The following is a 25,028-nucleotide window of genomic DNA, read 5'->3' as shown; positions in this document are numbered from 1 at the left end:
ATGACGGAACGTCAGGAGGGCAAAGGCGCTGACCTGATCCGTTTCGGTTGTCAGGGTGTGTGTGGGACAGGTACTCCCCAAATGCTCGTGCTGCCCTGTGGACACACACACACACACATAAAGCCATCAATTTATGGGTGTGTTGGAAGGCTGGGTGAGAAACATGTAAGCAAAAGGGGAGAAAAAGAGAGAAGGGCAAGCTGAGTCCAAATTACAAATTTAACTGTCTCCTTTGTAGGCTTACGCCAGCCACAGATTAAGATACAGCTGTTTTATCTGTGTATTTCAGGCGGCCTCAGCGAGAGAGACGGGGAGAGCAGAGGAGGACACAGGGTGAATGGTTTCAGGTAGACAACATTTCAAAGCATAGAACCATTAATATTTTCTTCTTCCGTGTTCTACTTTCTCCAAAACTCCCCAGTTGCAAATGAGGAGACAGTGTTAAAACAATATAGAACAAGTGCAAAGCCCATTTCTCACCGGTTTGCAGGATGGCTATAGCTGAGTCTGCCACACTGACATCAGAGCATAGAAGCAACACACCATGCAACTCCCCAATGAATTTAACAAAGAAGACAAAGGTGACAAAGAGACGTATCTAAGCATTATCCGCAAAGATGCAAGATAAATTGCCTCCTTACTCAATCAAAAGCCATGTCATTTTTTAAAATGGTGTTTTATGTTGTCTTCCCACTCCACTCTTACATCCTGACAAGGAAGGTCTCTGGTGGCCAATCAACAGACAGCAGCTCGTCTACTTTCAACCTACACAGTTAAACTGTAGCACATTGCTGCAATTGGGTGCTAAAAGGTGGAAGGGTTTAGGTCGGATCATTTGGGACCTCGACAATTGGAAAAATGCTTAAATGAACTGTTCTGATCAGTTGAAAAGTTTGTGCTTCGCTGTCATTTTAGAAAGGGTCTCAATAATTTTGTATTTTGAGTGCTGAAACTGCTATGCAGAATGATAAAAATGAGCGGAAGAAAAGACAAAGACACATCGCACCAATGGGAAATGTACAACTGGAATAATTACAGGCACAACAGTCCATTATTGTGTCGGGGAATGAAAAGAGGAAATGAGAAAAGTGGGTATGACTCTGACTCTATTAATATTAATTAATACCGCGAGCGACTCTCAAGAGATAACGCCCTCTGATTACATTCTTTGATGGCAAAAAAAAAATAGTTTAACCATGTGCATAAAACGAAGCAGCCTGGGCCAAGGAGCTTGCCTAAATTTTGATGAGGATTTAGTTTAAGGTGCAGATTTGTGTTGGCATTTTATTAACCAATCATTAATACAGTCATATTTATTGACCAAGTACATACAGTGTTTCCCAACCTTTATTGAGCCTAGGTACAGTATACATAAATATAAATGCAATTCAATTTTACGTATATAGCGTCATATCACATCACAAGTTGCCTCAGGGTTCTTTACACACTTATACAAAGACCGACTGAACCCTGCATGAGCAAGCACTAGCCCACAGAAGCGAGGAAAAACTCCTGCTAAGGGGGAAACCTCAAGCAGACCCGACACTCAGTATGAGCGGCTGTCTGCCTTGACCGGTTGGGTTGAGGGAGTGACGGAGGAGAGGAGCAGTAGGCAGAGAGGGAGACCGAGAAGGCGATAGCGAGAGTGATCAGAATTTCAGCTGGGACGAGGAAGTAGAGCAGCAGCAACAGCAACGACTGCTTCGTCCGTTCAATGTCCTACACTCGGAACAGGAAGACAGAAGTAGAAAACGGTCATGTCCTAGCTGTCCGTGCAACGTCCGACACTCGAAGCAGTAAACTAGGAAGTAGCAATTGGACTGCAAGTCATCTGGGCCAATAAGCGTTATCGAAGGGGAATGATTTAAGTTCAGCCTTAAACAGTGAGAGTGTAACTGTAAGTTCTACCTCACCTTTTTTTTCTTTTCCGGTAGCCACAAGTAAATGTTAGCCTTTGAAGCTTAGTGCTCTAGTCGGTTGGGCTGTTTAAGGCATAGCGGTGCCTGATCATTTAGCGCAAAATACTTACATATTATTCACATAGATATGACGCAGAAGTTTACATATAATAATGGCATCGCACAGATGTGCAAAATGGCAAAGTGCCACGATGAACTTAGGAGTCAACTGTTGAAAATTGAATGGCAAAGAGAAATAAGCTGTATGAATGTCTGCTTCTTTTATAACTGGTGAAAGTCCTCAAATTAAAAGGATCTCTACTCTCTGCTGGTCTGTATTTAGTGCACGTCTTGTGTCCTGACATTTTAGAGATTTGGCTTGTCCTTAGCAGACCACTAGATGCTAACTGACTAATGAGCAAGAACTGGCCTCAGCAAGTTAGCTACTAGCCGGCTGACTAACGAATCTGCTGCAAGTCAACATGCTTCTTTCTCCTGAACTGTTGTTAAAGGCACGATCTAAAATGTATTCCGTTTGTATTGATGCCCCCTGGACTATAACCTGACGTGTTCTCAGCTATAAGAATGCAACACAAGCGAATATCTGATGCTCTCATCTTTTCCTTCACTCCCAAACGTTACAAATTCTGATTCAATGCATTTTGAGTCCTCTAATCTCCTGGTTGTCTCTTCTCTCACTCTCTTACGCTCCTCTGCATTCCTCAAGGGACAAAGTGAGTGAACAAAGCTGCTTTGCATGATTAAATGAACCGCCCTTAAAGATGAACTAACAGTGAACTCATACACATTTTCGAGACGAGAACAAACGAGTTCAAACGCTTCAGGGACTCGAAGAGAAGTTCCCTCCAGTATCGTAACTTAATACTGGAGGAAAACTCTTCAAATGCCGGCAGTTACATTTCATGGTAGTGACCCAATTCTAGATCGTAGATCGGAATCATCTTTAACTAATTGATTTAGGGGGAAAAAACAAAAACAAATAGATGGATACATTGTAGGCACCAAATCTGAATTGGACAGCCTTAGAGAATTCATGTGAGTAACTCGGGTGTTTATCCTCACCGGCGAGGATCCGCAGCAAACCAGACTCCTCTCAGTGCTCGGATGTTAACCCTCTTCAGAGATTTGACGAGGTGCAACCAATCAGCTCCAACACAACCCCACACTAAAAATAGGATATCGTGCAATGTCTCTGCAAGGAACGTTTCTCGTGTAAGCGTGTGTTCTTACGAGGACTGCTTGGTCTTAAAATGAAGGTAGAAGAAGAAAGGAAAGACTGGTCACTGTAGATGTGAATCATACCCAGTTCTCAGGTAAGAGTTAGAATAGGGTTAAGGGTGAGGAGTACTTGGCAATGTTGTCACAAAGTAGCAGTATTGAAGTGTTTGGACCCCGTTCGAGGACCTTCTTGACGAATGCAGCAGCCGCTTTAATCAGCAGGTGTCCCTCTGAAGTCCCGCGCTCGTGTTGTATTATTCAGCAGGTGAGTTGATTGGAATCAGCAAACAATGGCGCCAAACACTCGCCATCATCATGCATTATATGACAGGAAATGCAGATTGAAACAGAGCCGGCAAAGCGCCTCTCAGTGCGTCCATTAAAACCGATTCTTGTTCGGTTTCTCCATGATGAGAAGTGGAAGGAAGTGTTTGACAGGCGATTTGGAATGAAATCCATTCTGAGAGCTCGAACACAAAGTGTTAGCACTAAGCAGCCATTGATTATTGGGGGGGAATAAATAAATGGTGCAGCGTATGCTTTAAAATGGTTTAATCTTATAATATTACAACTTTGTTTACATAATTTTAGGACTTTATTTTCCCTATTTTTTTACTTTTTGTCATTACAGTACAACTTTAATACACTAACATTACAACTTTTCTCTAATATTACTTTATTCTCGTCATATCATCGTTTTATTCTTGCAATTTTCATCTTAATTATAGCTAACATAACTTTTTCGAAATGAAAAATCTCATATGATGTCCCTCCCTTTAATTCTCATAAATTTAAAGTAATTGAAAAGTAATACATTTTCCTGATTATACAGCATCAACACTTTATTCACATTATATCATGAAGACTTATATTGTAATATTGGAAATTTATTCACCAGCTTGACTTTTATTTCGTAATTTTCCTTTTTTGTCTTGGAAAAATAAGACCTTATGTCTCATTACAATAAAACTTCATTCTTGTTGTATAATGCCTTTTTTCCTTGCATTATGGAATTATTGTCATTACTTTAGGACTTTTTATTACAAAATGTTCTTTTCTTTTCTTTTTAGCGTGGCCCCAATAAGCCTTCGTACAACATTGAGTGACACCTTTGCTAAAATTCTTCATTCTGGTAAGTGGTAATTCCCGTTTGTCTGGCCACTTGTTGCGAGGCAGAATTTGTGAAGCTCAAACCACCTTTGCCTACGCCTCACTATAACGTAGACAAGCAGGAGATGGTGATGCAGTCTATGCACTGGAACCCCCCCCCCCCCCCAAAAAAAATCATTATCTTGTATCATTAAATCCAAAATGTCAAACAAAGTCAGAATTTCCTTTAGGCAGTTTTTCTTGTCTTGCGCCTTTCGTCCCGGCTTTTTTTTTTAATTGGGTTGCCAATTTTATCGAGCATCTCGAAGACATATTGGGTAGAGGCTTTTTAAGTCTGTTTGCTGCCTTCAATACAATTTAACTGTTCTAGTGTTGTGCCTTTGACAACGCAACACAATGTAATGTTTTCTGCCTTTGCATTTGAAAATTATACACAGTATTCAGTAAATATATACATGTACACATACTCAACACACATATGATGGATAATGAGGTGATATCTCAGTTCCACGCATACATCAGCAGGTCGACTCAGAAGGACACTTACGATAAATTATGCCGCCATGGGCACCAAGTCGTCACATTATCGACTCGCATCTGATTGTCTCCTGGCTATTCCCAGTGCTATTTAACACAGTGACCATATATCTTGAGAGGACAGGAGTCTTGTGGTTTAAAAACACTTCCTGGCAGGGTTCCCAATGGTTTGAATACCATCAGGCCTAATGTCCCTCCAGGCGTCTTGCCGCTGTAAACAATGGGCTGCCAAGCAAACAGATGCCTCACTTGCAGTGCTCCTGATTGAACCTCCTCTCAGATGTACTAATTGAATTAGATTTCCTACCAATATGCGCAGCTTTGCAGCAGAAACATGTTGAGAGGCCTGCAGTGTGGGCTTTTTTTTGTAACGTGATCATAAGCAAAGTGCGCGATGTGGAAGCTGATTAAAACGTCAACAACACTCGATGACTGAATCAACGATCAACTCCAACTACTACACGCATTTTAAACATGGAGGGTTTTGACTCCAGCTACCTTAGCCATATTGATGCAAATATTCATCTAAATCAAGAAGGTACATGTTATGATATCGGTCAGTCATTTAAATGTTTTTCTGGTCCAACAAGAAACTTATAATTGTGAAGTTGATTATTATAATTGTGGTACTGCAATGTTTCACGATTTAACTTAAATGTGTGTTATGTGTTAATACTGGTTTTATGGTGATAGTTTGACCCAATAACTCTATTTTCATTATTTCCAAAGGAAAATGAGTTTCCAAGTCTACGCAACTTGAGAGCATCCAAGAACAGATTGTGTTCAACCTTATCAGTTCTATTGGCGCTAATCGAATTGGATCAATCGACGAGGGGTCCTGCCTTGACAGAGGCCAAAAAGCACTACAATGACAAAAAGTGTTAGCAAAATCTCTAATGGGAATGAGTATACTTGAGTTACGATACTTGCAATAAAACTCCACTGTCCCAATAAAATGAAAAAGTCACTCACTCATTCAGACAGCATATTTCATGGTGAAACATTGACACTCGGTCTACAAAGAGGAGGAGGAACACAGATGGAGAAGAAGATGTGATGGTGAAATTGTTACTCAATTGAGGATACTTTACTAAGAATCAGGAATCCAAAAGTGTAACCAACATTGTTGATGTAAAACCGATCCTCATGACTTCAGAGGGTTCCTTTTCCTTTGCGTCAATGCGTATAAATATCAGGTTAAGAAAAAAAAAACACATTATGTAACCAAGTAGAGTGGCTCGTGACAAAAGACAACCGCACCTGTCGACCATCCTGGATACAATAAGGATATTTAATTTGCATCCATGTGTAAAACCCTTTATTCTGTCACGCCCTCGCAGCGCTAACCCCTTGTCCGACGGCCTCGGGGCGTGACTGCATCAGGCCTCCTCCCTCCTCTCTGGCGGGGAGAGCGCCATCAAAGCTTTTACAATCCATGTGAAGCCACTGGAGAGCCTCCATTGAACGCTCTCAGCGGCTCATTGTGTCTCATGAGCTGCTGGAAATGAGAGAGTGACCTGTTTCGTAACCAGCCATCCATAAACATGAAGACTTACTCTCTTTGCCACCGAGTAGCTCTTTCTTGCTACGGTGTTTTCAAAAACACACACCAGATCTGACTAGTCTTATTTTCCTATGCCGTTTCTTATTAAATAGCAGGGTCTTCTTCCCTTGTCTTTATGTTCAACTCAGACATCTTAATTTATAATTGTAGCAAAGGCTAATTGTCTATCTAGCCTTTGGTCATCCAAAACCAACTCAGAAGGCAGCACGTTTGTTGTCTGTATCCTCACACTACAGCGATATGCTCAGTTTTAGAATTAATTAGGTAATATAATTTTTTGGTGTGTATTTCATAAGACGTTAGTTGGGACTTTCTAGCCATACACGCGACCATCCTACTCTGCCTGAGTGCACTTTGACATCATACCCAGGACCTGGGTATCTGATAGATCTGTATTTCCTCAAATACCGGACATCCCTCTTATGCTGTGTCTCAATTAGTCGCTAGGTGGAACGTCCACTTCGAGTGGGGTACACCCATAACGACAATCGGGCCAAATTTGAGTCGGCAAATGCCCAATTATCAGATGTCTGAAAGCTTATCCTGACCTATTATTCTGTGGTGTGGGATGTCTTAAGAGTGCTTTTTACACCAACTCAGAAACTGGTATGGCTGACAATCGTAGAGTGGATATAAAAAGTCTGCACACCCTAGGTATTTGCGATAGAAAAAGAATGAGATAAATCATTTCAAACTTGTTTTAATTCATTAATGCAACCTGTAACCTGCACAACTCAAGTGAAATTCATTTGCAAAAATCTTTTTTCAAAAAGGCGATGTAAAAAATAAACAACTGAGATAACGTGGTTGCACAAGTATGCACACCCTCATAACTGGGATGTGGCTGTGTTCAAAATTAAATCACATTCAAACTCAAGTTCAATGAGTGAACACACACCTGCCACCATTTAAAGTGCCGCTGATTAACTCCAAACAAATTTCAGTTGTTCTAGTAGGTTTTTCCTGATTTATTTATTTTTTTGCTTTCTAGCAGAAGCCTGAAGTTTTTTTTTTTTTTTTTTTTTTTTTTTTTTTTTTAGCCAAAACTGACTGCTATTTTTAACTTTTCAAAATTATTTCCACTTCCACTAAGGCCCCAGTTCCAGCAGAAGAAAAGCAGCCCCAAAGCATGATGCTGCCACCACCATGCTTCACAGTAGGTATGGTGTTCTTTTGGTGAAGAGCAGTGGAGTTTGCACAAACTATATTATAAGAGCAGTAACCACCCCCATTTTTTTAGCGCGGCATGTGTGGGGTCCCTCACATTTAAAAACAATTTGTTAGATCCTCTTGTGTGCCCCACTTCGGACAAATAGTCACTTCTCTTATTCCATCAGGGGAAATAAAATAGGGTCATTAAGTAATTATAGCGGTAGCTTGGCTTATAAGTTATGAGCACTCGCTTTGTCGATGTGTACCGAACCAAATGTGTGTGTGTGTGTGTGAGAGAGAGAGAAAGAGAGAGAGAGAGAGAGAGAGAGAGAGAGAGAGAGAGAGAGAGAGAGAGACATTTGGCCTAAATACACTTAATAAAACCAGTTTATTATTCTAGTCTATATTATTAGTCTATTATTATGCTTTTATAATTAGACTTTACAGTGCTAGTTTTCTTTATTAAAATGTAACAAAAAATTGTGTGCTTTTTGGGCGGGGGCTTAATGTCATTGAAATTTCAATGGCGAAAATAGATTTGATATATGAAGAGTAAATTGAGTTACAACCTTGGCCAAGGAAGAAATTAAACTCGCAAGTCGAGACTGTTCTAACAATACATGGATAATATAAGAAGAAGAAGAAGAATCATCATCTTTTATTATCATGAACATGCATGCATGCACACGAAATTTGTTCTCTGCATTTAAACCATCACAGTGAACACATACACTTGTTAGTGGAACACACTGGAGAATTAACTGCTGAACCAATGCATTGCGAACCAAGACAGCAGCACCTACCGAGCTGCTCAATATTCAATATTTACTCCTGCACAGTTGTGAAGATCGTCTTCTGTTTTGTGGAATAGTGTTCCAACAGACTGGCTGGTGGTTGCTCCACATTGTTGTGGGTTCATGTTATTGTTAGGGGAGCTATGTGGCTTATTTCTTATTCATATCTTTTTTTCTGCTCGACTTGACATGAATTCTAAAATACCGGCGTCATTGTTTAGTATTCCAACACATAAAATAAAGGTCTCGCACTTCAGCAGTTGAGTAAATAAATGCCCCGAGCCACTGTTTGCAGAAATAGAGAATTGTGTGCAACCGACAATTGTTATTATTTGTTTCATCCTTTATATTTGATCTTCTGGAGAACTTGGAAAGTGTCATTGGGTATTACTAAGGGAGCTCATGGACAAACTACTGTATAGATTACTGTTGAAAAAAATACATCTTCATCCCCACCCAAAATTTATGTCAAAGTGCATTTCCGCGCTGTCGCCTGTTCACAACGTAACTTTCGATATCCCGGTGTCCTGGCCGGTTACTCAAAATGAAAAGTCGGTGGTGCTTGGCCAACCTTCCTTACTTCAAACCAGTGTGGAATGACGGTTGAGTGTAGCAGCACTGATCGAATACTGAAGATGTGCAGAAAGATCATTTGAGCCTGCCCTTCTAAAAGAACACATTGAGGAAAGGGAGCACGAACATGAAACCCTGCATTACACAGTATATTCACCTAGATGATGGTTTGCTTGACGGTGCGTGCCTGTGCAGTTAAAATATGGCGAAAAGCACTTTGGCATGGCAGCTTGTACATTTGCAGGGTCATGTGCCGGTGAGTAGCTACTAAATATTGGATGGGATTGAGCAGCATTTCCTATCAGCCGGAGCCAAGGTTCATAGCGCTATTAACGCACCAAAATTCAACCGAGCCGTACGGCTGACTTCGTATTAGGGAGGATTTTATTACAAGACTTTTTAATTAGGGACAGCGTGTTCGACTGGGGACAAAGAATTATGTCCTTGAATTTGGCTAACCATGAAATATTATTACAGTTCAAGAAAGTATTCCAAGCAATATACAGTAAAGTGGTGCCTTTAGAAATAAATTTAATTTGTTCCGTGACCACGCTCATAGCTCAAAACACTCACATCTCAAATTATTCTTCCCCATTCAAATTAATAGAATTGCCATTAATCCGTTGCACCATCCCCCAAAAACTAAACAAACTGGGACTCTTGTACTTTATAAAAGCATACAGCAATAACAATTTAATGGAACGTGAAAAATAAACAGTTTTGCCAATTTTTTTTTGCTTTAATTCAATGGGCATTGTGCTGCTCCTTCTGTTGTGCGCGCCTTTCCTACCTGGGGCAGTATAGTAAAGACATAGAGACACATACGAAGAAGGGTGCCACAACTGACTCAGTAAACTGCAGAAATATAGATCATTTTTCGCAAATGATAACAAATGTATGCCTGTGAGTATTTTTATGTCGATCTACATGTGTAGCTTCACTGTTTGTTTTCAAATATCGGTTGTGTAAATGTTTTGTTAGCATTATGCTAAACAGAATGTTGTGAGGCAAAGTAAAGTGTTTACTTTTAGAGTAAACTTTAAATGGGAGTGGCGATAATCCGCTTGAATCCTCGTTTTTGAAGAATTGTTCACAGTTCTACCGAACTGCTGCTTGTTGTGAAGTGAGTTGAGTTGAATTCGCTGCCACCATAGAGTGCTCGCGTCTAGACTTTTTGCTCACAAATCAAAGCAAAAAAAATCCGCTGAACGACGACTCGTATCCCGAAAAACTCAAGTCGACTCATTCGTATATCAAGGCACCACTGTAGCATGGTTACATTCTCAATGGTACATTTACGTTTCCGTCATTGTTTTTGCGAAGGGCAGTCCGTATAGGAGTACTTTTTGGCACTCTTGCAAAGGTGTACCAACCAGTTGGTACATTAAAAAATAGCTGAGTACACAATCACCATTCCACCTAGTGAACCATACAATATCAGAACCTAACTGTACTTTTGGTGAAATTGAAACAAAAGGTTTTTTTTTTTACCCTTGACCAGCAGGTGGTCCCTTAATAAATACAGAATGAGATGGTGACAACCGCTGGCGACTAAAATATGTCAGCAGACCTCAGTATCTGCCTGCCTATGCGGCAATCAAATTCACCAAAATCGCATTAGACCAGCTGTGCCGGCATTTAGACGTGGTCTGAGCAGGCGTACGTTTACACTGATTTTCTCCCCCAAAAATTGTCACTCCGTTGGGCGTGTCTCCGAGGACACGCCCTCGCTGCGCCGGAACGCCCAGCTTGGGGAAAATAGTCGACCACATTGGCAAACATGCACAGCGAGCCTTGCGCTTGCACGAAAATCAGGATTCGCCGGCATTTGCGGCCCTCCGCAGATGCGCCGTCCATGAAAACAGAGCCCGTGGAGTTTTTCTATTGAGGTATGCATGACTGTTAGGTTTAGCATAATGCGGTAATTCCAACTCACATGCTTCAGTTATCCCGTGCGATAGAAAGTCACAGCTACTGATTCAAGGACCCACACTGTACGTACCAACAAAGAGCCACAACTTGACTTCTTGTTGGCCCGTGTCTCAAACTGTTGCCGACTGTCAAAACAAATCAAGGTGACGTTTTAGTCATCTATGGAATTGGAATGTTAATGCTAAAATATGATTATAATAAATTATTAAAAATTGATTCATTCGTGCTGGGAACACCAACAGGACAGTTGTCGGAAAAGATATATTTCAAACCAAGGACTACAAACTTCAAGTTTTCCCAGTTAATGTGGACCAGATGATCAACCAGCACGTAAACAATGAACCGTTTGCTTCGTTCAGTGCACAAGAAGAGGCGAGAGTTTTTGCAGGACAACTCGTGGCTGCTTCTACAACGCCCTGAGCATCTGACAGTTCCTGGCCAAGAAGAACATCGCCATGCTGGAGCAACCTCCCGACTCACCGATTTTGACGTGAATTGGAAGCAACCTCAAACTCACGCTGTTGCCAGACAAAAATAGAATAAGAACTGCATGGTTGTGTTGAGTGGAATGTTATTCACCAAAATAAAAATTACAAGACTACAACCGCAATGTAGTTAGGCTACCATACAGGCTAACCATTAGCCTCCCTGCTTCTATTTTCTACAGTGTTCCCTGCTGTATCATGGTTCACCTACTTGGGACTCTGCTACATCCCATCATTTTTGGTGGATCGTATCTACGAACGCAGAAATATGTCGTCCCCTCACATGTAGGAAAGGAGCGCTACATTTACGGTTGCACGTTTCAGCTGCTAAATGAGATTCAATTGAGATGTTCAGTTATTGCTGGTGGGTCTGGAACATATCATATTGACTGTACTACTTTCTGGCAGTCCGGATGCCCTGTGGCACCATGCTGCCTCTCACAGGTCACGTTCGGTACTACGACAGACATACGGTTTCGGAAAGAGACTCTGGATTGTCGTGGATCTATTGTTATTCGTGTGGGGTGCTGTGTCGGCCACCTCGAGTACACCACATACTACAAGAGCAGTAAGCAGCAATTTATTTATTTCCCCCTGTCACGTGTGGGCTCTTGATGATGAAGATGTTGAAAACCATTACCTGTACACCCCAAAGGCAGAAGGTCTACATACATGGCAATGGCGTACTATTTGTACCACAGGACAGTTCTTGTAAAATCTACTTATTAACCAACTGGGGTACACTAGAGTCCAGTTGAGGAACAGAAATGTCCTTCTCCTGCCACCTCCCTAACAATGCAGGCTTCCCACTCAGGCCAGCCGTGTAGCCACTCGCCACTCTGTATGAGAAGCACATCTCCTCTCAAGGTGGCACACATACAAACGCAGCACCGCATGCAAACAAGGCCGCGCGAGGTTCAAAGACGGCAGAGGAGGAGGAAGGCGGATGACGTAACAGCACATCGGCCCACACGTGTGATGCCAAGTCAAGGTCATTCATTGATCGAATTGGAATCACACGGCACCACGCAGATGAGATGCTGCATGCATTTATAAAAAATGTAAGACATAAATAAATAATCCACATTAGCTTGTATGGTCCCTCAAGACTGAACTGTATGGACTCCTGGCAAAGTGTCCGCTTTGCCAGATTGGAGTGAGAAAGATTGCTGATCACTTCCTTATTAGTTGACTGATTGATAGATTGATTGACTGATTGACGTCATTTTGTTTAAAGGGCAACCCCCTCCAAAAACAAAGTCATGCTGTTTTACAGTGCAGCCCCCTGCATGACTTTCATTGCACAATGACGCTTCATTCACAAACACAGGAGCCCGGAGACTCCCCAACATGTCCTGCGTTGAACTCCCTTACACGCAAGAAGCATTTTGGTGCGCCATTTCACACGGGACAAGGACACAATGAAGCTCATCCATGTCACGTCATTCAAATATAAGCTTATACACGTAAAGGAAGAGGGAGCTAAGCAAGCTGTCACTCACCTAACTTTTGCTGCGACGGACGATATCGCGTCGTTTCTCAAATTCCTCCTTTTGGACACGGCGGTTCCCATGCTGGCATGGAAACGACGCAGACGGAAAGCAGATCATTCCCACCACTAATAAAAAATAAATAAAAAATTAAAAATTAAAAGCACACACTCGGTCTCGGTCTCTCTGTTTCTCGTGGCTGAATGGAGGGAATGCGACAAAAGAGGAAATCCGCCAGCAGCGCAAAAAAAAAAAAAAAAAAAAAAAAAAAAAAAGGGAGCACGTGCGGCGGAGACCGCGTGGAAATACACGCATGGAGTCCTCCTCACTCTCTGCTCTGTGTCTCATTGAAGTGGACGTGCACCGACAGAGCCAGAGAGAGAAAGAGAGAGCGAGAGAGAGAGAAAGAGAGGGTGGAGAAATCATCACAGCATCAGCAGCAGCACAGTGGGGAGGGGTCCGTGGAAGTGGGATGTGATGGACACGAGCAATGTGTGGAATGTTCATCACTCGGGGGCTGCAGTGTGTAATGTATCATTACAGTGGACGCTGCTTGATTTGATTTGTTTTCATATTCCCGCACCATTTTCGCCCACAGACAATCATAGAAATTGAATTCATCTGTGCCAGGGTCAAGTCGTGGCCAGCATAAAATCTTTATGAGCTGAACAGGCAATTTTTAACTTTGCAGTGTTAAAACGACAAGCAACATTTGAATCGAGCCTCATTTCAGTGGAGTTTTTAAACATTCCTGGTTGTCGTACCAGTGTAAAAAAATAAATAATAAAAACTTTTTTTTTTTGGGAAAGTTTATTTATAAAGCTAAAATAAAGTAAAACTACTCGCCCTTTGAAGTAATAGCAGTAGTGAACACAAAATAAAACGAGAGCAAGTTTTTTCTCCAACATTCTTGACTGTCATACAAGTGTAAAAAGACATTAACCACTGTATGAGGCAACTAAGAAAAAACTACATGCTCTTTGCAAAAGAGGAGAGTGATTTTTTTTGACACTTTAACTGTCATACAAGTGCGGAAAGAAGTTACTGCTATGTAATACAACTACCCATCCATCCTTTTTCCATACCGCTTATCCTGGAGCCTCCCGCACCTGACTCGCACGGCTCCTCAGTACTGCGAGGCCGAAGTGCTAACCAGTTACTCACCGTGCCGCCCGTAATAAAACTAAAGTAAAACTATTCACTCTTTGATGCTATAGAAGTACCAAACTGAGAAAGAAGTAAAAAGTGTAACAAAAAGTTGTGTGTATGAACAAAACAAAAAAATGTATCACTTCCGTGTACTCGCCAGTAACAGAGAAATGTGCAGGGGTGGTTGGTACCTGCACATAGGAAGTTAAGCTCTTCACTTACTCGAAAAAGCCCTTTTAAATCTGCCTTTTGAAGCCTATATACATAAACACGCCATCCCTGTTCTCCCCATGTTTGCGTGGGTTTTTTCCGAGTACTTCAGCTTCCAACCACTTTCCCAAAACACACGTTAGGTCCGATGAAGACTCAAAATTTTCCATGGGCGTGAATGTGAGTGTGAATCCTTGTTTGGGAATGCCCTACGATTGACTGGCGACCAGTCCACGGCGTACTCCGCTTCTCACCCAAAGTCAGCTGAGATAGGCCACCTCAGCTCACCTGTGACCCTAATGAGGATAAATCGTATAGAAAGTAAATGGATGGTAAGTTCGTTTTCTGGTTTAATTTGCTGGAAAGGCATCATTTGTACTCAGTGTATTTCCTAAGGATTAAAAAGAACTGTAAGTGTAAGTCAGGTGAGGGAGGAGTGACAGATCAATTGTTTGAACTAGAAGCTTGGGGGCAGTTTTTACATTTGGTAAGAAAGAACACACACATATGCAGACAGGCACACTCATCATGCAAGCAGATAACAAATTAGCCTTCGAACGTCAAATCAATCACTCATTCAACCCACTCATTCAAATTGTACATTATATTTTGGTATGTGCACAGCATGCGCGCGCGCATACAGTAGAACATCGGAGATTTAAAAAAAAAAAAAAAAAGAATGAAAATCAATAAGCATAGCACAACTGGGTTGGTGTGGCCAGTAAAGTAATACAAAATTCCAGACTGTGCGAGAGTGTGTGCCGATGGACTGTAGATGAGGAAATCACAGGGGAGGGATGAATGAGAGGGGAAAAGAAAGGCAAGGGAACAAAAAGAGAAGGAGGAAGGGAAATGTGAACGGGCATTAGGGGGACAGAGCGGTGGGAGAGGACAGGTCATGTTTTCCTGCTTAAAAAAGGACGACGTGACAAAGAGAGAAATGGAAGGGCCCTAAAGACATATTGGTCATAAAATCGCATCGGCCAAAGATGTTAGTGTTTCTTCTGACCCTGACGGTATGTCAGTGCTTGACTGATTGCAATACAGATCAATAGCGCAGTCTACAATGGTCACAAAAGGAGCCAGTCAGGAGTGGCTTTGTATTTTATTTTTGTACATTTCTTTGTGCAAACACTTTCAGCTTTGGGTTAGATCATGAACAACAAAACTGTGACTTGACACTTCTTCCACGCCTCGTCTCTTATACACGGGGCTTCGGCGCCACCTTGTCCGCTCACCGACGACGTTCTCCAGCTCTTCTATCGAGTCCATGTTGCCACTCTTTCATCCCCTTCTTCTTTCCTCCTCTTCCAGTCACATCTTCCAACAGCGTCACCCTCCACGTCTTCCTTGCTCTGCCTCTTCCTCTTTTCCCTCCTGACGGCGTCCGTTTCATTGCTGTTCTGACAATTCTGGTGTCTGGTAGTCTCAGGATGTTCCGGCCAATTTCAACCATCGTTCTGCTACAATTTCTGTCAGCTTCGTCATTTTCGCTCTCTCTGGGACCTCTTGGTTTTTGATGTGGTCTGTGTATCTGATTTTCAGTATTTTTCTTAGGCATCGCTGATGGAAAACACCCAATTTATCGGCAATTCTTACTGTGTTTTTCCAGGCTGACGTAGATCGCCGTCGGCAACACGACGGTGCTCGAAATGTTTTCGTTTGTTTTACTGTTTCAACACTGTTGATGTCAACGAAAAACGTCTTCTGCTTTCCTCAGTCTGCAAACAACGTCCTTTTCCACATCACTTTTGCTATCGATTACACTGCCCAGGTCACTAGACCGATCTACAGTCTCCATTTATTGCTGTTCAATATTGATCTGTCGTGTCTGGTTTTGTAGTCGACCTGTTACACGCTGTTGTTGTCCCGCAATCACTTAACACTATTAACAATAGATTAATAATCATATTAAACTTGTTTTTTTTCCAAAAAAGGTTGGGATGGCTGCAATGTGCTAAACATCTATATATATTGATGACGTCATCGACGAATCCACTTCATTTCGAGTTTCATCACATTGCAGTCAACTACAAAAAAAATGTTGTCGTTCAACCGTTGGAAGACGTGCACGCTCGTTATGGCGACAACACTAACTAGTCCATCGAACGTGAATAGCAAATAAAAGACGATGGCCTGTCTCGCCTGTACAACAAGGATCTTTCAAGATTTGTGCTCTATTTGTCACACTGACCGCAGCATGCTCCACTTAAAGCCCATCACTTTGTCACTAAAGCCCATTCTCATGACAGAGGCGGGCTGGAGATGAGGGACGACACAAAATGACGAGCATTTGCAAGGACAAGATGCAGATTAAAAAGGTGCCAGGGAGATGTATGCGTGTGTGTTAATGGGGGCAAGGAGGCGTGGCACAGCATTAGGCAGCTGACGTCTCGCGCGACTGAAACGCCACTGCATATCACCATAGAAGCGAGGGCACCGTGCACGTTCACCTGCCTTGGCCGAGCGGGGCGGGGTCAGGCGAGATGGATGGCGGCAGTTAAGTGACACAAGCTAGGCATCGAAATCAAGTGCACTGCTAGAAGGAGAGCTTTTCATGGGCGGATGATTGATAGCGCAATCCGTGCACAGACTGGAGAGAGACTGTGTGTGTGTCTGTGTGTGCGTGTCAGAATGGTCTCGATTTCAATTTAAAAAGAACGTGTAGAATACATTTCTGACACTAGGGGCTGACTGTAAATATTTTCAGGGCGGGGCCTTAATCACAGACTTCGGTCAAAATCTCTTCTTACGATTAGTTATTACATGATATTTGTGTTTTAAAGGAGACTTTAATATGGATTTTTTTTCACAGTTAAAAACAGTTCTCAGTTAACGTTACGTCTGCGACACTCTTTTGTCAATATACCCTAAAGATAAGATTTATAGAAAACTGTATAGTGTACACACCCTATTTCTTGCCGAAATCAGGGCAATCCGTTTCAAGGGCAACTGTTTATACACCACATGGACACATTAACAATAAAATAATGCTAATCTGTACAATGCAGCTCAGCTTACCTTTTGGTTTTGAGATGATCGCAGGTGCATCACAAAGGTGGAGGATATGGGTGTTTCAGAAAAACTGTGTTTAAAGGGACTTTACTTTACTCCCATCCAGCGTTGAAATTGTGTATTGCATCCAAACGAATCCCTCAGTTTTTCAAAAACGTATTGCAACAACGGTAGCCGTCATATATCAAAAAACCTTGAAGAACAACAATACCGTCTAACACAACTCAATGAAAAAGTTAGCTTTAGGCTAATTTAGGCAGTATTGACCTAACTGTCGAGGACAAAGCTGGCAACTTCACCTTCAAGAAGGCAGACTGTCATGGCGCTCCCCTACTGGGTCACCATGTATAAATGAATCTAAAATTTTTCACTTAAGATCATTAGCCGAGGTCATAATACACCAATGATAAGACATATATAAACACAGACATCGATTTTGGCCAGTAAACAATTGAAAATCGTACGCAGTGTCCCTTTAAAGTTTCCATATTTTGGTTATTAAGACCTCCAGAGAGGGACTCTCTAACATGGACTGAGTATAAAAGTGTTAATTTCATTTCAACAAAACACCTTGGTTTTGTCATACTAGTGTCCAAACAAGGCCCCTCTGACAGCTACTTCTGTTTGACCCAGTTTTGTATCCGCTTTGTTCATATTTGGCCCCCTTTCCTTTGATTGGTTGCCTCCGTGTAGGAGACCCATCGAAGACCCAACCCTCATTATTTGTGAGAGCAGACGTTTGTTATGCTGACAGCACCGGCTCGGGGGCGGAGAGGTAGGTAGAGATCTTTGCTAGTGACGTAGATAAGGTTAAGAAATTCAAATGGCCGGATTTCAGGCTTCTCAGTAGAAAAACGTCTGTAATGCAAGAACGCATGGACAATTTTTAATTCATACTTCACGTTTACTGAGGCACCATAGAGCCAAAATGACATACCAAATACTAGAAAAAGTTGGTTTGGTAAAATATGGGACCTTTATGACAGTGTAGTCTGAGACAACAATATTTGTATACAATCAGTTAAACAGGTGTTGGTGTCATGCCCCGAGCCCAAACAAATGTACATTTTCACCAGGGTGTACACGACTGCAAAATGTTTTTGAGTAAAATATTTTTGGAGCAAAGAGGCAATTCATTTGCTCTATGAATAATGACGACAAACAAACTAACCAATTTCGAGAGGGCCTTCGCACATGCTGGTTCTCTGGCTCTAATAAGCACACAATTATGCTTGTCCTATCGCATATATTCTTCCCAGAAACACACATTTCTTGTTCTACCCTGCTCTTTGTCCCCACCTCCCAAGATAGTCCAGCTGGAGAAGAAAAATCTCAAACAAGGTCAGCCAGCAGACATTTATCCCCTCTGCGTTCGAGGACTCGTGCCAGCACATCAATTTCGCCGTAAGAAGGACGAGTGCATACAATTACAAAAGCAAGCCGTGATGGCTAAACGGAGCGTGAAAACGTCCAAGAGGCAGGCAATAAGCAAGCTTGGTACGAAATAAAGTGCCATACAGGCAGATACTTATCAAGAACTGGGAGTGGAGTGTGCACACACTTCATGTTTTGTGGAGCAGCTGCCAGCAAAAGTGAAAAACAACCCAATAAACATGTGTACTTTATATTAACTTTGGAAGTAGGTTGGAGTCCTGGTGAGGGGGCCACTCTCTAATTACAATACATAGCCCTTGTGGTCACTTTATCTACCTGGACTGTCTTTTCATTTGCACTCAAATTCTTTATGACCAACCTATAGAAATTCACTATGTCTGAATTTCCATATTTATAAAATTATGCAAAGAACATTACCGAAGGAGAGTTATTGCAGTATATTACGTAATAGGATGAAACAATTCTGCATACTGTTCAAATGCCCAACATAATCATTACTCCATAATCAGAATTTTCAATATTTGTTATTTTAATGTATTTATGTTCGTGTATTTCCTGTATCCACTATTGCTGCTGAAATCATGCTAATTTCCCAATTGTGGAGCTAATAAAGGTTATCTTCTTTTATATTATAAATTTGGATTCTATGAATATACTTTTAACCTTATAGGCCCCTGTTCTCAGGTGACACACGCGGGGACTTATTGATTCATTTCAGGTTTCGACGGCATTCTGTGTCGCTGTGTATTCATTTCTCCCCAGACACTTCATTTGCCTGCTATTTTGCTGCTCAAAGTTGGTTACTCTCCACTTTAACGTGGTTCCAGCCCAGACCTATGTGACAAGTGCACTGTATCAACCAAACACTTATTTCTGTATTTTGCGATTACATCACCATAGCTTAGCAATTAGCATGGCTTCTCCATCTTTCTCCTGTTAATTACTCCTCATCCTCCCTTCGTGATGACGGTACTTGTCAGAAGTGTATCTTATTCGGTGCCACGGAGACCATGATTAGTGACTTGACACCAGACGTGAACCGAACTTTCAACTCCATGGCACCGCATCTTGGCGCAAGATAACGTTCACTAAGCATTCCCCGATAGTACACGAACAGCGGCAAGCATGGAGTTTGGGCGACTGTTCAATGTGGATAGCCTATATCTTCACTCAGTGCTCCTACTTGTCAAACAGCACAAACAGATGAGGCTCAAACTTCAGTCACTAAAAGTTCAATACCAAGTCCAATATCAAATTCACGGGAATGGAACAAACAGGAAGTAGAAACCTACCAAAATCAAAGCAGTACCAGTGCTAAACAAGCAACACTGCCCGGTCAGCCAGATAACGACTGGTGGTCATTGCCTAGTGGCAGGACACAGGAACACTTGCTGGACAAAAGTACTTGGACAGTGTCAGTGTGTTTCTACTTTAAATAAGTCACGGTAACGTCCGGTGCATTCTACTTCTTCGCCTCTTACCAGCGGACGTGCATTCTCTACTGTCCGCAATTCTAATTAACAATGTATTTAATAGAGGTATAAATCTCCTGCTTGGGTGAAATTAAAAAAAAGGGAGATAATATAGTAATTGGAGTACAGAGTCAGTGGCATTGTCTAACATGTCCAAAAAGCCTCATTCACTCCTCCACCTTCTCCCTGCAGATTGGGAGCACATCTACCAGTATTTAATCATCGTAGACAGCTACCCTGAACTCCCTCTCACGATGGTGACTCATCTCTCTCTTCCGCTCTCTCTCCTCTGTGCTTGCCAAAAGTCGTCTGGATGGTAATTGTCATTCCGGCTGGGTAACGGGAATCCCCGCAGTCACGGAGTCCGTCCACGCCCAACCGGGTGACATTCAGCCGGCTGGAATAAACGAGCCTTGGAATCCCATGGTTGATGTATGCTGTTCTTTTGGTGATGAGCATTTGCAATGTTGTGTATGCGCCCAAACACATTCTCCCACGTGTTTGGAAGATTTTGTTATAGTCCAATGAAACAAAGGTACATCTTTTTGGCCATAATTCCAAAAGGTATGTTTGGTGAAAAGTGAAAACACAAAACTGCTTATCACCAAAAGAACACCATACTGTACATACAGGGAAGCATGGTGATGGTAGCATCATGGTACCATGATGGACTGCTTTTTGTCCACTGAAACTGGGGCCTTTGTCAAGTTAGAAAAGATGGACAAGAGAATTATGAACTGTTCTAAATAGCAGTCAGTGCACAAAACCTTCAGGCTTCTGCTAGAAAGCAAAACAAATTCATAAAAAAAAAATGTCAGGAAAAGCCTACAACAACATCTGTGGAAAAAAAGATTTATCTCGGTTTCACTTTTTTATAGCACAAAAACCTGGCATTTAAACAGACGTTGTGCAGACATTTTATATCAACCGTACATTAAAGCATTGGGCCACCTGACCATTACACCCACATGAAGAGAAAATGCAAGAAAAATGGGTTTTGTCCACCCTTTTTGCAGCTACCACTCTTCTTCCACTATCAACAAGATTTTAGAGTGTCTTTCAGAACAAGCCCTTCCCCTGAGCCTGATCAATCAATTGATTAATAGTGTCGGGAGTTAATAGTGTACTCTCATGCCCTCACTGAAGATCTTACAGAAACATCCTAGTCTATAATGAATTTGGAGAAACAGTAAGTGGTCATGTATGTGTGCTCACTGCAGTGTAAGCGAATTTACAAGCTTCTTAGCGGTGACATAACTCTTCCTAACAGGGTAGCCCCGCAATCTCATTACTGGTCCACAATCACCTCCGAGACTAACGACGTTCGCATCGGCTCTGGGTTCGACCCGTGTGTGTGTGTGTGTGAGGGAAGGCCTTCCTCCTACGTGACATCCATGCCTATCCCCACCTTGGCTCACCTTGCTACTGCAGCAGACCAATTTTCTTCCCCTCACAGCCTCCATCGTCCTTCCCTTCCCTCTCAGGCGACGTATTCCTGCTGCAACGCTTAAGCCAGGTGAGTCAGCGATTGAGAGGTTGGTGGACAGAATGTTTAGACTGGATGAAAACAGACAAAAGAGGAAATCACAAGGATAAAATGGACCAAGTTTGGGGATCAAATGAGGACACTGTGAGTTTTGGTGATAAAGCTCGTCATGTATCCACCCAGCCAGTTTCGATAGAGCTTGTCCTCATTAAGGTCATGCGGCATGCCTAAGCTGGAAAATATCGCAGCTGACTTTAGGCAACCGCAGAGGTACACCCTTTACTGGTCGACAGTCAACTGCAGGGCACATACAGTGGATATAAAAACACACACACAATAATATATCACATCACAAAAAAAAATATATGCACCATTAGTAGGAGCTATAAACTGTAATTGACAACAAATTATTTTTGAGAGGGGAAGTAAAAAATAATAAACCGGGATAATGTGATTGCTGAGTGCGCACCCTCTTATAACTGGGGATGTGACTGCATTCAGAATTAACCAATCACATTTAAACTTCTTAAATGGGAGCCAGCACACAACTGCTACATTTAAAGTGTCTGATTAAACCCAAATAAAGTTCAGATGTTTACAAGCCATGGTCTTCCACAGCACATTACACATACACAATGTGGAAAAGGTTTTGAAATGATTTAGCTTTGTCCAATTTTTTTATATCACATAAACTTGCCATTTGAACATTTCCATATTCACTGTAGGGACAAAAAAACCCATTGACTAACATTCAAACCTATGGACAATTTTGACTCTTCAATGAAACAAGCGTGTTTTTGGAGTGTGGGAGGAAGCATCAGCACATGAAGAAAACGCACGTAAGCACGGAGAGAACATGCACAATTCCATACAGGACCTGAGATTCAAACCCAGATTGTCGGAACTGTGAGGCAGACGTGACAACCATTACCCTACCATACATGCCCCTATACCGCTGAGCCCTTTCTTTACGACTTTATCAATACTTTTAAATTCCTGTCCCCAAAGACGCATCATTTCTCTCCAAAGCTGCAAAAACAATTGTAGGTGCCGTAAAAAGGCTGATTATTTGTTGTATATTTATGACTACACTGTGTATGTGAACATCTTTGGTGCAGTGTTAGCACATACTGCAATGTAAAGATATTGGGAAACCTCCAGTGGGTATAGCTAAGCTTATTACAAAAGTGAATGAATAAAGGGAGCAAGGCCAGCATTGGCTGTCCTCCCAAAGGTGGAGAGATGGATAGTTGTACTTTTGCTTTACTGAAAATAAAACACGCCCTTGCTGGAGTCATTCATGTCTTCAGTGGCCGAGAAAGAAAGTGGCAAATGATGAGGTCACAAGAAATGAGTTGACGCATGTAGTCAACGCATGAACACGCACACTTTTTTTTTTTTTACTTCAAAATGGCATCGCACATTTTCCATTCAACTTCATATACTTTACACAATCATCTAACGTAGCTCCTTTTTATTTCATTAAACCATCATTTTGGGTTCTCTTTGTAGATGTGCTGGTTGATCATCTGGACCACCCCGTTAGAAATATTTTTTTGTGACACAAGCCCCGGAACTTTTCTGGCAAAATAAAGATGATTCTGATTCTGATAACGCGTACAATGGCAGCTGCATCAAATATCCTGCAGTGATCATTTCCGATTGACACCGTCAGTGAGGTATTTCATCCCACCGGTTTTCTTTTGCACTCAAATTTCCGAATTTGCTTTACAGGTTCTTTTAATAGCATTATTTTGGTGGACATAGATGATGCTCTAATCTATTGGTAAACAAAGCAGGCTTTTAATAGAGACAAGATTATGTGTGCATGTTTATTGCACAAAAACACTCTAGAACTATTCTGAATCTTCAATGCATCAGCATTCATTGTATATTCCTCCAATGGCTGAAGCAGTTGCTAGGTGCATAGAATATATTTACACTTGTTTCATCACATTATGTGTGCAGATGGATGTTGTCGAGCTCAACATGGCCACCCTGTCGTAATTAACTATCAACTGATATAAACCTTTCAGAAATTTCAAATAGATTTGTTAAACAGTACAGTCAGCTTGCTAACTGAATCTTGTTACTAAGTGAAGGTGATCAAGTGTTTATAGAAGGTTAACTAGAGCAGTGCAAATACACACAAATATCAGTGTCTGCCTTTCCTTGGCACGCTTTGTCGTCCTCCACCTGTGTTGCATTGCCTGCCATCTTTCTCCTTGTGCCTACGGGCCATCTGAGAATGGGCACAAAAAGGACTGAAACAGGTGAATGGCTCACTTTTGTTTGCATATTAATGTGATGTAAGACAACACAAAAACAATGCAAAGATCTTCTCGAGAGTCTTTAGAAATAAAGGCTCTGACCCGTGTGTGGGTGTGAAGGTTAGATATTCTGTTTTTAGAGAGAACTGCAACATGGAAACTAAGTCGCAACTGCTTCCTTCAGCCGTCTTGCAAGCTGATGATATACATGTGAGCATCACACTGATGTACAAAATACATCACTGGGGGTGCTAACAGTTGCTAAAAGGAGGTTCAGTGTGGTTTGCTCAACAGAAATATTCCGATCCCAGTGACCTGTATAGTGTACCTTCACAAAGGTGATTTTCTATACAGTGATGGTGTATAATTAAACAGTTTTACAGAAGTGGAGAAGTACTTTATCATTGAAGGGGGAGGAAACAGTTTAACTTAGGAGGTATGAATCTACATTTTTGTTTTTTAGTTCGCCTTTATACAGCAAAATTTATTTGAAATTAAAGCAGTCGTTGTGTGATACAAGCTTAGACTTTCAGCTTTTTAATTCAGATGTTTTAAAAGAATACCATTTTCCATTCTAGGCTAATCATTTTATACCACCATTTTCAGACAGTTGACAAGTTTGCAAGGCACAAACCACGTCTAACATTCGTGAACATGAGAGACAGATGACATCTAAAAATGTTGTGGAATCAGATTCTTTGAGAGACAAAACCAATGTCAAGTTGTTTTATGATGGGAAGAAACATTTGATTAAGAGGAACAGCTCATGATCCAAAGCATACCACATCATGTGTTAAACATGGTGGAGGCAGTGTTATGCCATGGCCATGTACTGGATGGCTGCTCAGTGTTTATTGATTATGTGACAGCTGACAGAAGTAAGATGAATTGTGTGGTATGCATCTATGTGTATATATCCTAACATAGCTAATAATCTAGATGTTCCCATAGATGACTGCAAAAGCAACTAAACACACATGCAAATAAAAGGAATATTCTTTTTTAGCCAAGCCAGTGGTTTGGTTTCAAGCCAACTGAAGTTGCTATTTATTTAAAAAGTGAAAGCTACAAAACCCACAAACAAGCAGCAAATGAAGGCGTGGATGTCCATGGGCTGCAGACTAAACACACTCTTTGACTACAAAGGCTTTGCCTCCAAGTATTAAACATTACGGTTAGATTTACATGTGACTTTGTACCAACACTTCATTTATACACATGGTGCATCAGTCTAAATTCTGAAAAGCCGTATTTTTA

General features: G+C 41.6%; 1 protein-coding gene across 1 annotated transcript in view; it reads right to left on the bottom strand.

Annotated features, from left to right (window-relative positions):
- nsmfa (NMDA receptor synaptonuclear signaling and neuronal migration factor a) overlaps positions 1-21,497 on the bottom strand; it is a 49,879-nt gene extending 28,382 nt beyond the window's left edge. Inside the window, exons 1-3 of the mRNA XM_061798885.1 lie at positions 21,434-21,497; positions 12,787-12,902; positions 34-95 (exon numbers count right to left, since the gene is read on the bottom strand). Coding sequence (XP_061654869.1) covers positions 34-95; positions 12,787-12,857 — 133 coding nt within the window. The 5' untranslated portion in view covers positions 12,858-12,902; positions 21,434-21,497. The remainder of the gene's footprint in view (positions 1-33; positions 96-12,786; positions 12,903-21,433) is intronic.
- Positions 21,498-25,028: the final 3,531 nt, after the last annotated feature.

The sequence above is a fragment of the Phyllopteryx taeniolatus genome, chromosome 15 (assembly GCF_024500385.1).
Source record: "Phyllopteryx taeniolatus isolate TA_2022b chromosome 15, UOR_Ptae_1.2, whole genome shotgun sequence".
Taxonomy (NCBI): domain Eukaryota; kingdom Metazoa; phylum Chordata; class Actinopteri; order Syngnathiformes; family Syngnathidae; genus Phyllopteryx; species Phyllopteryx taeniolatus.
The sequence above is the reverse complement of the archived record's forward strand: the minus strand, read 5'-3'. Positions and strand labels throughout refer to the sequence as shown.